The sequence below is a fragment of the Equus asinus genome, chromosome 9 (genome assembly GCF_041296235.1).
Source record: "Equus asinus isolate D_3611 breed Donkey chromosome 9, EquAss-T2T_v2, whole genome shotgun sequence".
Lineage (NCBI taxonomy): Eukaryota > Metazoa > Chordata > Mammalia > Perissodactyla > Equidae > Equus > Equus asinus.
In genome coordinates, this window is record NC_091798.1 from 27,032,027 (window position 1) to 27,045,645 (window position 13,619).

General features: G+C 39.3%; 1 protein-coding gene across 1 annotated transcript in view; it reads left to right on the plus strand.

Annotated features, from left to right (window-relative positions):
• Window positions 1-13,619, plus strand: part of FAM114A2 (family with sequence similarity 114 member A2) — a 34,450-nt gene that overhangs the window by 18,655 nt on the left and 2,176 nt on the right. The window contains exons 9-13 of the mRNA XM_014846924.3: window positions 2,103-2,182; window positions 7,271-7,393; window positions 7,905-8,044; window positions 10,410-10,482; window positions 12,348-12,401. Coding sequence (XP_014702410.3) covers window positions 2,103-2,182; window positions 7,271-7,393; window positions 7,905-8,044; window positions 10,410-10,482; window positions 12,348-12,401 — 470 coding nt within the window. The remainder of the gene's footprint in view (window positions 1-2,102; window positions 2,183-7,270; window positions 7,394-7,904; window positions 8,045-10,409; window positions 10,483-12,347; window positions 12,402-13,619) is intronic.

Genomic DNA, 13,619 nt, shown 5'->3' on the forward strand with positions numbered 1-13,619 from the left:
CTACCTGTTTGCCAGAGATCAGGACTCTGCAAAAATAGCACTGGAGTGGTGCATGCCGCCCTTCCCAACAGCTCTCCCCAGTGATTTTGGTTGAGAATGTAACACTGGCATTGGTATTTAATTATACCTCAATGAAGTTGTTTAAAAAAGTGCTGGTAGCAGAGGGGAGGGAAATCCACAGAACCTGGTTCTGGTGATGTTAGTCATCTTCATTTTCTATCAGCATCTTTAACCCTTCCCCCTCTATCTTGAGCACCTGATACCTTCACTTCGGAAGGAGATTTCCTGCCAGGGGAGATGCCAGCCTCTCTCTTAAGTTTCCCCATAGCACTAGCCCTGCCTCCTTTCCATTCTTACATGCTTTTATTTTAATCCAACAACTACTTTCTATACTCAGGTCTGTGGGGAGTACATGACAGGGATCTCTAACATTTTTGATCAACTCTTAGCAGTAAAAGTTTTTTGAGCACTTAGACCTACCACATGTATATTTGGATGTTTATAGACTTTACAAATGTACTACTATAATAATATTTACATTCTAAAGTATACCCTAAAGTGGAATTTTTTAAAGAATGAGATAGGTGTCTATATATAAAAGTTTCATTTTTTCCCCTGCATTCTACTGGATTATTTTCTGAACCCCTTGGGGTGTATGCATCCCAGTATGGATTCAGATTCATCCTTTCCACCCAAATAATTTAAAGCTTAGCTTGGAAAACAAAATGCCTGCCTAAGAGTCAGGTTTTATAGGTCTCAGTTGTATCATTTAGTGAGATAAGCTTTTCCAAACCCATATTATACCTGGGATCACTAAACCATTTGAATTCTCTGCCTTGAATGTGAAGACAGAAGGACAAAAGGATAGCAGATGGAGAGAGGAGTACCAAGATAGAGTTTTTTCCCTAAGGATTTTAGAGAGAAAGCAGGTATGAAGGAGTAATAATTTGCCCTGGTAAACCATGAAGTGGTGACTAAGAAATACTCATATAGCTCATAAGCACTAAAAGATTTCTGTGGACAAGAGTTCTCTCTGCATTCTATGCTGTAGAGAAGCCTTGGCTGGTCTTCAAAGGGGAGATTGGATAGGATTTAGATGAGTGGAGAGGAAAAGAGAGCATTTCCTGCCATTTGTTTGGATGTGTTGGTTGTTTTTTGATCTTGATCCACCTGTTTGTCTATTTCTCAAGTATAGATATGTATTCTGTGTTTCCCCATCATCTCTTACCATTCCAACAGCTTCTTTACCATCCTTCCAACATTCTGGAATCCCTTTTTCTCTTCTTTTCTTCTTATCCACAGTTATTTCTTACCTGGATCCTGAATTATTGCCTCAGCCTCCTGCCCCACTTCTTATTCCCCTTTTAATCCATCCCCTACCCAGGGGCCAAAGTGATCTTTCTGAAATTTAAATTGGACATATCTGTCTGTGTTTAAAATCATTCAGTGGCACCTCATTCCCTTAATAAAAAGTTTGAATTCCTTACCATGGTTTATAAGGCTCTTTATTACCTGGATTCTACTTACCTTGCTAGCTTCCTCCTACCCCTCTTCTCCCTCTTACTTTAGGACACTCCCAACCATATGAAACTTCTTGCCAAGCCTTTTTTTACCTCTGGGTCTTTGTGCTTGTTTTCTCTGCCTGAAAGTCTTCCCGTTCTCCTAACTTGTACTGATTTTTTATGTTCCAACTTAAATTCCACTTTTTTTGGAAGCACATGCATAGTATCTGTTTAATACTCTGCCTTCACCAGTTCTCCATTTATACTTCTGGGATGTAATACAAAGAGCACAGGATTTGGACTAGGGGTGGGAAGGCCTAATTTGCTCTGAGATCTTGGGGAAATAAATTAACCTGTTCAAGCCCTAGTTTCTTCATCTCTGAAATGGGATAATGATACTGTTTTTATAAGCCCATTGAAAGAATTCCTCGATATAATATACATAAAAGAATTCTGTAAGCACTTAGGCACCATGCTCATATAAATTGCTGCTGCTGTTATTACTACTACCATTCCTCGCCTCTCCCTTCTCCCCCTTCTCCCCTTCATGATCCTCACCAGTCTTTCTGCAGTGTTTTACATGGAACTCGTTTTTTTTAGGGGATGAAGACTTTACCAAAGAGATAACAGAGTTATTTTCCCAGCTGAATGTCTCCTCCAAACCAGAGAAACTTGCCAGGGTAAGTTATTATTTCTTGGTGATTTTCATTTTTTTAATTGTTTGGATTTAGTGGATAAAGAATGTAAGATTGTAGATTCTTTCCATGTCACCAAGAGGGGTGTCACCAAGATTGAGGGTATATTCTGTATTCTGCACCTTTTGCCTGCCTCTTGCTTTTGCATGTTAGCATGCTGAATTCACATCTGCCCCCTGCAACACATCTGCCCACCTTACCTGTTTTTATTTGGAATGCTTTGCCTGTCTGAAAGCTTAAATTAGACCACAGTTGAGGTCAGTTAAAGTTGACAGTGCTCACCAGCTTTTGTGATACCAATTGGCCAGCCTCTATTGATATCTCACTGTTTTCAGGGCTCTGAGTGATTCAGAGATGATGGGATGTGGCCCTTGCCCTTAGGAAGCTGGAGGTTACCATTTCTCAGAGCCCAGTGACCCAGAAATGACAGTTTAGCCTGTGGAAATGAGAGAGTCCCATGGCCTAGGCCTTGGTCTTTGGTGGTGCTGCTAGAGCTCTCTTCACACACGTAGAACATGGAGGATCTTTAATCAAAGCTCAGAGTGGATAGGGACGGTCTTTTTCTAGATCAGTACCCATAGCATATATGCCAGTGCCAGCTCATGAGACACTCTTCACTGGGTCCTGGGCTGTCTGCTGCCTCTTCATCCTCTTCTCTTAATCTCGAGAAACATTTCAGGACCAGTTAGCAGCAGGTGCACATTACTTCCTGGCCCTCGAGAGCTGATAGTCATTGTATCGTCACCACAGTCACCTTCTCCCACATATCCCAGGGTACAGAATATGATGTTTGATTTGTTATCTCACTCTCCCATGTCCAGTGAAAATGCTGCGTTCTCTAAGAAAGCTTTTCAGGCCACCGTCTAGCAGCTCATCTACCTTATCTCAACTGTTGCGCTTTACTACAGCACTTTCTAGCTTGTATCATAGTGGGGTTTTGGGGGGAAATAATATCAAACTTAGAGAAAAGTTGCAAGAATAGTACAAATAACGTTGAGACTTAAGATGTAGAATGGTTAAGGCTCAGGGCCAGATTGTTCCCAAGGATTTATATGGGAGACTGTGTGATGTAGGGGAAAAAGCAATGAAGCAGGAGTCTGAGAATGCAGTTCTGATTCTTATTCTGACACTCACATATGATGTGGGCAAATCCTGTTCCTTCTCCAGGCTTCAGTTTTTTTTAACTGGAAAAAAAATAAGTTGTTAGAGAAGCTAAGCTCAAAGTTCTGCTTTAATACCTATGTCTCCGGATCTCACCAGTGGGAAGTTCCCGATGGTATTATAAGGGTGGGGGGTGGGTAACATTGATAATTTTGGAAAGGGATGATAAATTACCTTGAATTGGCACAGTAGTGCATAATGCCTTAATGTCTTTATTACAAGAGAGATCATTTTGGGTATGCACTATGCCTACTAAAAATCTCCTTCAAGCATGTTAAATTTATGGTATCAATTTTCTTTTTCTTTTATTTGGCCTTATCTTTCTCCAGTTTTTTTAAAAAAAAATCTCAGATAAATCAATCCCTAGTTTTTCTCTCATTTTATTTCTTCAAAGAAACTGCAGAGAATTTCCCATACTGTTTGGACTATTAGTCAACTGTTATGATTCTTTCCAGCCTCATCTCTCAATATTCTCTTCTATAAAAATCTCACCACTCCAACCTCATCTTCTCTCATATTTCTCTGTCCTCTGTATCCTTTCCAAATTGGCCTTCATTCTGTTCCTCAAATATACCAAACTGCTTACAACTCACTTTGTCTAAATATTTGTATGGCTGGCTCCTTTTAAACTTCAGATTTTAGCTCAAATAAGGTCAGAGATCCTTACTGACCACTCAAACCAAATTTGCTTTCTGTCCACCCAGTCCACACTCGCCATCACTCCAGTTTATTTTCTTCATGAATGTTTTGTTTGCTTGTTGTCATTCCACACTAGAATAAAGAGCAGGGTCATGGTTTGTATTAGTCACCACTGTATCCTCAGCACCTAGGACAGTATGAGGTACCTATTTGCATAATAATAATAATACACAAATGAATTGATAAATGCCTGCACCCTGTGCTGTGGTCTTGCTAGTTATCTCACAGTTTTCTTAGCACACTTTGCGTTTTCCTGCTTGGAAGCCTTTATATAGTTAATTCTTTTTGTTTTTGTGAATTTGAGAGGTTTATGTGTAAGTACTAGGAAGATTATAGGTCAGAACCAGATTGCTCCTGAGGGTTTTTGTGGGAGGCATGGTGTTAAGGGGAAGAACCTTGAAATGAATGTCTGGGTACGTAAGTTCTGCTCTAGCTCATTCATGTTGTAGCTTTGGGTATAGCCTCACCTACTGATCCTTAAAGGCCCAACCCCAATGCTACATCTGTGATAAAACCTATGATTCTTTCAGTTGGAATGACTCTCAAGTTCTTCTCTGGATTCCTATTGCCTGGTTATGGCTCTGAACACATTCTCTTTATATAAAGTTATTTAAGTGGATGCCTTCATTTAATGACAGTAAATATTTCCTGAGAAAACAGTTCATTGCAAATGACAGAAACTCAAGTTAGACTGGCTTAAGGAAAAAAGGAAAATTCATTAGCTCAAGAAACTAGGGAATCAAGGGGCAAGACTGGCTTTAGTCATGGCTTTCTACCCAGGACCTGACCTTTTCAGCTCTTGACTCTACTTGCTTCTGTTTTGGCTTCTTTCCTAGGGAAACTTTTCCACAGGGTGGTCAGATGACTCCTGGCAGCTTCAGAGTGGCTTTTTCTCTCCAACAGAAAGAGGGCTTCCCTTGCCCAGTAATTTTATCAGATGTCCTAAGGCTGATGGCCATTGACCTGGCTTGGATCACCTTTCTATCCATGAACCAATCACTGTATGGACAGGGGGATTAATGTTCTTAGTAGCTAAACCTGAGTTGTTTGCCAATCCTTGAAGCCAGAGGATGGAACCAACCCCACCCAAAACTCATGAACTGAGAAAAATCTAGAATCTACTACCAAAAGAAAGGAGATATGGATGCTGGCCAGATAAAAACACAAGATATTCTCTACAGTGTGCCAGGCACTTGGTATGCAAATCCAAATAAGATACTGTACAGCTATCCTATAATAATGTAGTTTATTTAGGAGGTAGACACAGTGTTTTTCAGTGTGTTTGGTAAATACTAAGTTGAATGGGTGGTCAGGAGACTGGACATACAGGGAAGGGTTGTTTAGGTGCCCAGTCTCCTGGAAAGCCTTTTTTAATTTTTTTGAGGAGGATTAGCCCTGAGCTAACTACTGCCAATCCTCCTCTTTTTTCTGAGGAAGACTGGCCCTGAGTTAACATCCATGCCCATCTTCCCCTACTTTATATGCGGGACACCCACCACAGCATGGCATGCCAAGTGGTGCCATCTCTGCACCTGCGATCCGAACCGGTAAACCCTGGGCCGCAGAGAAGCGGAACGTGCACGCTTAACCACTGTGCCACCGAGCCGACTCCTGGAAAGCCTTTGAAAGTTACCTGGAGGAGATGATGTCTGGGTGGAGGATTGAAAGAAAATTAAGACCTACCCTGGCTAAAAAAAATAAGAGGGGCATTCTAGCCTAAGGGAATAGCATAAGCAAAGAACAGGTACATTACAGGTCATTACTACCAGATCATAAAGTAGAATGTGGGTAAGAGACAAAGCTGGAGAAGTAGGTAGGATCTAGGTCGTGGGAACTTCCTAGATTCAAGGGAAGAAGCATGATCTAGGTGATGAAGAGCTATGGAAGGGAAGAATGATCAGCTCTGAGCTTAGATCACTGGTAGCTTTATGGAAGATGGATTTAAGATTAGCCAGATCAGAAGCAGAGACCAATCAGAGTGCTATTGGCGTAAAGTAGATCTGAACTCAAGTAGTGATAATAGAGCGGAAGAGGAGGAGCAGATTGGAGCAATATGTAGGGTGAAATCAGACCACTTTGGTGATTGATTAGACAGGGAAGAATCTAGGATGGCTGTCATGTTTTGCCTCAAGTGACTGGTGTATGGTAGCTCCTCTGAAGTCCTGGAGGATAAAAGAGGATGAAAAATTTGGGGGTAGGGAGAGAAAGATGATTAATTCAAATTTTGTATGTGTATGTGAGATGCCTATAGAATATCTGGATGCATATGTCCAGCAGGCAGTTGGAACATGTTTTCAGGAGAGGTCATGCTGGAAATAAGGATCTAGAAGTCTGTGGCAGTTAGGAAATAGTTAAAATCACTGAAACAGGATGGATGGAGAGGAGAGGGAGTAGGTGAGACAAGTAGAGAGTCAAGGCTAGAACTGCAGATAATACTGGTGTCTAAGGGGCCGGCAAAGGAGGATCAATACATAACAAGAGACTGAGGAAGAATGCTTGTAAGAGTAGGGGGAGAAACAAAAGATAGTTGTATTACAAAAGTCAAAGAAAACTAGAAGTAACCCAAAGGTTCATCATCAGGAGAATGGATAAATTGCGGTATATATATAAAATGAAGTACTACATAGCAGTAAATGAGAATGAACTATGGATACATGCAACAACATGGATAAATCTAACAGACATTATGTTGTGCATAAGAAGCCAGACACAAATTAGATCGTACTTATGACTCCATTTATATGCATTTTAAGCACAGGTAAAATTAATTTATTGTGAGACAGAAGAGTGGTTACCTTTGGGCAGGGTGGTGGGGACTCAGTTTGATCAGTATTGACTAGGAAGGGGTATGGTGGACCTTCTGAGGTGATAGGAATGTTCTGTATCTTGCTCTGGGTTGCAGTTACATAGGCATATACACGTCAACATTTCTTGAGTTATGCTCTGAAGACTTGTGCACTTTACTGTATGTAAGTTATACTTCAGTTTTTAAAAAAGCCAGAGGATTAGAGAATTCCAGAAGGAGTGAGTTGGATGGTAGTGTTAAGTGTTATAGAGAGAAGTATTAAAATAAGTACTGGAAAGCTAGATCGTATGTTCAGGTGAGAAGAAGAGCACTGACTTCCATGATGCCAACATGTTCCTGGTAGGTGCGCAGTAATCTTCTTGAGTTGAATTGAATTATTGATATACAATAATCTTTTTCTTATTTAGGCAAGAAATACAGCCTACGAGTGGATCAGGACATCTCTGTCCAAGCCATTAGAAGAGAAGGAAGAAGGAGAAAAACAGTTGGAAGCAGAAAAAACTGCGCATATCAATAAAAATTCAATAGAGGTAACCAAAGCAACTAAGGCTTTTTTTTTCTCTTTTAAGATTTGAGATGTGGGTATTGTAATCAGGGGCCTAACCATATTCTATTTTGTTGCACTGCTATCTGTAATTTCAACCTTGTGATCCAAGATTGCAGCATCTTAGTTCCAGACTATAGGATGAAAGAAGGAGTAAAGAAAAAGAGACAAAGGGTCCATGTGTGTGGTGTCACAGGGAAGATTCCCAGAACCTGCCATAAGACAATCTTTATGTAAATTTTTTGGCCGAAAGTTACTCACGTGGTTACACCTGATTTCAGGGGAGCCTCTGTTTTTGCAGCTATGAGCCCAGCTGTAAAATTACATCACTACTATGAAAGAAGAGGAGGTTTGTTGAAGAGCAGCTGTTAGTCTCTGCTGTTTTCAAGATATTGAATTTCAAGATATTGAATCCTTCAGTACGAGGGGAGCAAGGTGGTGTGATTTCCTCTGGAATGAAAAACTGACAACATGCTTTGTTTTGATTTTCCGTCCAGGATATCCATGCATTTGCAATCCGGAGCCTAGCAGAACTAACTGCCTACTCAATTGAACTGTTTCACAAAACAGCAGCTCTGGTTCTGCACGGCAGGAAGCAGGAAGTGACAGCTGTAGAAAGGAGCAGAACCCTTTCCCAGTAAGTATGAGTATGAGTATCCCTCTAAACGATGCAAATTGCTGAAAGAGTTTTCTTGGCTTATTTCCAAAGTTGTAGAAACTTTTCTCTTAGCAACATGCTATTCACATTGCACTATTCACATATTAGAGGTTTGTTCATTTTGGGTTTTAGTTAATAAGTAGCCGGGGTGTTGTTTCTTTTCATTACCCTTTTTTATTAACCGACTCATACTCTGAAAACTAGTTCTTCTCAGATTATTGGTCTCTATTAATAGGCGTAGAGTTTTGCATAAATAAAACCAGAAAATAGTTCCGTTTTCAATTCTTAATAGTTATTAATTATTGAGTGCTGATTATATGCCAGGCACCATGCTAAGGGATTTACACGTGCCATTTCTAATTTTTACAACAACCCTAAAGGTAAGTGATTATTCCAGCGTTAAAAATGAGGAAACCCAGACTCAAGAGAAGTTAGGCAATCTGTCCAAGTTGTGCTGATTGAGATTTAAACCCAGGTCTGGCTAAGTCCCAACACCCGCTGCCCCCCCGCCCCTTTTTTCTTTTTACCATGTTGCTGATTTTGAACAAAAAATTCAAAAATAATAGGATGTGGGTAGTCAGGGAAAAAAATACTTCTAAATAAATCTTCTAATTAAATAATTAAAATTTTCATTGGAAAAAAAATATGTGTGAGTGTCCAGTGTGTTAGGATTGGGAGGGGCCCTTATTTTCCAGACCTCTTCTTCATAGGGCTTCACTGACCCTCTACAACATCCCACAGAGGGGCCTGGTTTTGTCTTGAACGTCTTTAGGATGAGGGACTCACAACCCCAAACCAGCCTGTTCTCTGGAAAAGTGGCTATTTCCACTGCTTGGAATGCTTTTTCAGTCTTGGCCCACTCTCTCACTGAGTTCAGGACTCCGCTCAAATACCACCTTCTCAGAGAGGCCTTTATTCACCACCCTGTCTAAAATAGTACCTTCTGCTATTCTCTAATCCTTCACTTTATTTTCTTAGCTCATATCACCAACTGGTGCAAATGTATGTATGTTATGTGTTTATATTTATATATCTGTGTATATATGTATGTATATGCATATATACATACATGTACAGTATACAGTCATGTACCACATGATGTTTCATGCAGTGACGGACTGCATGTTCAACAATGGTCTCCTAATATTAGTACCATACAGCCTAGGTGTATAGTAGGCTATGCCATCTAGGTTTGTGTAAGTACACTCCATGATGTTTCCACAGTGACATATCGCCTAAGGACATATGACTCAGAACATATCCTTGTCATTAAGTGATGCATGACTGTATAATGTGCGTGTGTGTGTGTGGAAACATATACACACATCCATCCATATAAATATGTGGTCTCTGAGGCTGTCCTACTTTGGGCACAACTTGAGAAGGCAGGGTTCTTCAGCAAAGACAAAAGTGCTGGGAAAAGTAGAGGACAGCAGGAAAAGAGGAAGACCAAATTTGAAATGGGTTGACTCCATAAAGGAAGCCATAGGCATGAGTACAGGAGCTGAGTAGGGCTGTTGAGGGTAGGACGTTGTGGACAATCACCCGTTCATAGGGTCACCAGGAGTCATAACTGACTTGACAGCACATAATGACACTTCCTTAATTAGCAAATAAGAATCAATGAAAATTGGGACTTTGCTTGTTTGCTGATATATCCTCAGTGCTTAGAACAGTACCTGGCTCATAGAAGGCTTTTGGTAAATATTTGTTGAATGAATGATTGAATAAATATTTATTTTAGTTATACTTCTAAATGGAATGTAGAATCTTTTGAGTACTATCTTGTCTCTGTAAAATGTAGTTTAGGGGCTGGTCCAGTGGCGTAGTGGTTAAGTTTGCATGCTCCGCTTCGGTGGCCCAGGGTTCGCCAGTTTGGATCCCAGGTGTGGACCTAGCACCACTCAGTAAACCATGCTGTGGCAGGTGTCCCACATATAAAATAGAGAAAGATGGGCACAGATACTACCTCGGGGCCAATCTTCCTCAGCAAAAAGAGGAAGGTTACCAGTGGATGTTAGCTCAGGGCTAATCTTCCTCAAAAAAAATAAACAAAAGTATTTTAGTTATTTCCTTTGTTTAACTCGAAGTATAGTACTTTCTAGAGGATTTTGTAGAAAAGTATTTTTCCAAGGACTGAACCTCCTCTTCCTGTAACATGAAGGCCTGCTCAAGTGGATCCCCAAATACATTAGTAGCTGATTTAGGCATAATTACTCCCTTTGAAAAGCTTTCTTCTTTCACATTTGGTACCAGGAGTAGTTTGTTTTCTTCTCACAGTTGTTAAATATAGCTTATTGGAAAATAAAAGGAACCTTCCTGACTTTCCTCCCTTCTTTTCTAGGATGACAGTTATGTTGTGTAAAGAGCTGTCCTCTCTGTCTAAAGAGTTCACCACCTGTCTAACAACTGCCGGGGTAAGAATTCGTGTCTCCTCTTGGGCTAATGTCTATTTTTTTTTTTTTGAAACAGCTTTATTAAGATATGGTTTACATACCATAAAATTTGCCCTGTCAAGTGTATAATTAAATGGTTTTAGGTTATTTACAGAGTTGTGCAACCATCACTGTAATCTAATTTTAGACCATTTCCATTATCCCCCAGAAAACCTCATACCATTAGCTGTCAGTCCCCTTTCCCTTCCCGTCCACACTCTCCTAGCTCTAAGCAACACTGCTCTACGTTCTTCTATGGATTTCCCTTTTCTGAAACTTAATATAAATGGGATCATACAACATGTGGTATTTTGTGTCTGGTTTCTTTCACTTTGTGTAATTGTTTTGAGGTTCATCCACATTGTAGCATGTATCAGTATTTCTTTGTACTATCAGATAATACTCTATGCATTTCTGTGTGAATTTTAGGATCAGCTTGACTATGTCTAACTGACTTGCAACTCATTTTTATTCTCCCCTTTTTGAAATCTGCAGTATATTTTGTGCTGCCCTCTGAGACCTGCACAGGAAATGTGGACCTTGATAAAATAAAAACCCAAAGTTTGACTTTAGTTTTAAGGAGCAGTGCCTTACTTACACTATGGCAATGCTCATATTTTGCAGTTACCAGCCAGAAGGAGAGATGTAGTTAAAACTAAAGTTTTTTTGTTTTTAAGGAATTGTAGAAGTTTATTGAAGTTGTGTGAACTATGGAAGATGATTCAGAAATCAGTAATCATGAATTAGGATAAAATCAAGGGCATTTTAAAATGAGCAAATAAAAATGACTTTGTAGTAAACCAAGCTCATAGATGCACAGAGATACACAGGTCGGTCCTTGCCAGGGGTGGGGGATGAAGGTGAGCAAAATGGGTGAAGGGGGTCAGGTAGAATCTTCCAGTTAAGAAATAAATAAGTCATGGGGATGTAATGTACAGCATGGTGACTATAGTTAATAATACTGTATTGAATATTTGAAAGTTGCTAAGAGAGTAGATCTTAAAAGTTCTCATTACAAGAAAAAAATTTTTGTAACTGGTGCTGGATGTTAACTAGACCTATTGTGATGATCATTTTCAACATATACAGATATCGAATCATTATGTTGTACACCTGACACTAGTATGGTATTGTATGTCAATTATACCTCAATTAAAAAAAATCTCTTTGTAGTAAGTATATAAGTGTCAGTGTGGCAGCAAAATTATTTGGGCCCTTAAATTTATTTTAGTTAAGAGCCTGGCCCAAACTAATTTTTCGTACTTTGAGTTTAGATTATTCCTGTAAGGGATAATCCTTGATGCAGCTTCTCTTTTTCCCTTAGTATTTTCTTTAATAGAGCTTCTGGGTTTCCTGAAGTTAATCTTCTGAGGCCAAATATTTCCAGGTATTTCATAAAGATACTTTAACCCAGCAAGTCAACTATAAGGTGCTAACACATGCAAGTAATAAATTCGCATTGTTTATTTCCTTGTTTTCCGAACAGTCCATCTTAAAAACCATTGAGTATTTTGAGCACATGTTCCTTGTCCGCATCTTTTGTTTTAAAATTGTTCTAAAGTTTTCTGGTCAAATGTCCTATTTCTACTGCCTCTTCCAAAATGAAAATACTTTTTAAAGTCAGTAAAAAACTACAAAGGAGTCCACTCAATTTGGATAATACAGAAAGATATAAAGAAGGAAGTTTAAAGCACTTACAGAGATGACACTTTGCTGTCTCTCAGTCCAGGCTTTTTCTATGCTTATATTTATGTATGGGGTGTGTGTTTGTTTCAAAGTGGGATCATACTCTGCTTATTGTTTTTTTAATCTGCTGTGCTCACTTAACACTGTAACTTTTTTTCTAGGTCAAAGAAAAGGCAGATGTCCTTAATCCATTAATCACTGCAGTGTTTCTAGAGGTTAGTAGTAATTAGTTTTAAGTCTCTGACTTCTAGGACACTACATATTAATTAACTCTTCTTAAGTCTTTATGTTTTAGCTTTTTTGTTTTTTCACCAGATTGGTAGTTTAGCCATTTTGATGTAGATATGACCAAAATGGTGTGTTTGATGCATATTCCCTGTTCACTAATTACAAAGCATAAACTTGAAGCTGTCAGGTAAAGTGGAAAGGAAGCAGTGGGCTGTCATTACTTAGTACTACCCCTTGGCAGTTAATGGACAATTCTCAGTAATGAAACACCTTCTGGAAACAGCTGGTAAACATGAAAGGCTGAAAATTACAAACAGGTAAGCACTGCTTCTTAAAGGTCTAGGGTTTATGTGGAAGAGATTTGTTACAAAACAAAACGAAACATTTTGTCACTGTCTTGCCATGAAGTTTGCTTTGTTTTGTCAAAGAGGTAACTGTTTACATAATCACCATAAGTCCGTTCGATTTAAGGAGATAGATGGTTTAAATCCATGGAAAGGGGGAGTACAAGAAGATCCCATGATCTATTAGATTGCCTCCATGTTTGATGCTTTCTGGATTCCATGTTTTAAGAACTCTTACCTTGCAAATTAATTGTGCAAACACTTTAGACATTTGGTGATCTGTTTAAATTATATTTATGTAAGTCTGGTGGCAGAAAATATATTTTAGGGGCTGGCCCCGTGGCCGAGTGGTTAAGTTCGCGCACTCCGCTGCAGGTGACCCAGTGTTTCGTTGGTTTGAATCCTGGGTGCGGACATGGCACTGCTCATCAAACCACGCTGAGGCAGCATCCCACATGCCACAACTAGAAGGACCCACAACGAAGAATATACAACTGTGTACTGGGGGGCTTTGGGGAGAAAAACGAAAAAAAAAAAAGAAAATATATTTTATAATTGATTAGGTTTTAAATATGAATTGAAAACAATTTTTAACTACTGACTGTTAACGTCTTTACTTTTAAGTTCTTTTAAAGTTACCACCAAGGAAAAGCCTTTAATTCCTTAACTACACAATTTTCTTTGAATAGCCAGGAAAATTCTTCTGACCACTTAAACAATTAAAAAAAATAAGTTTGTGATTTAGTAGATGGCAGAGTGGTATAACTGAAAGAAATTTGTAAACCAGGAGCCCAGTCCTGTTCTGGATCTTCCCTGATTTGCTGTGTGGCCCTGGACTAGGCATTTATCTTTCTAGGAATC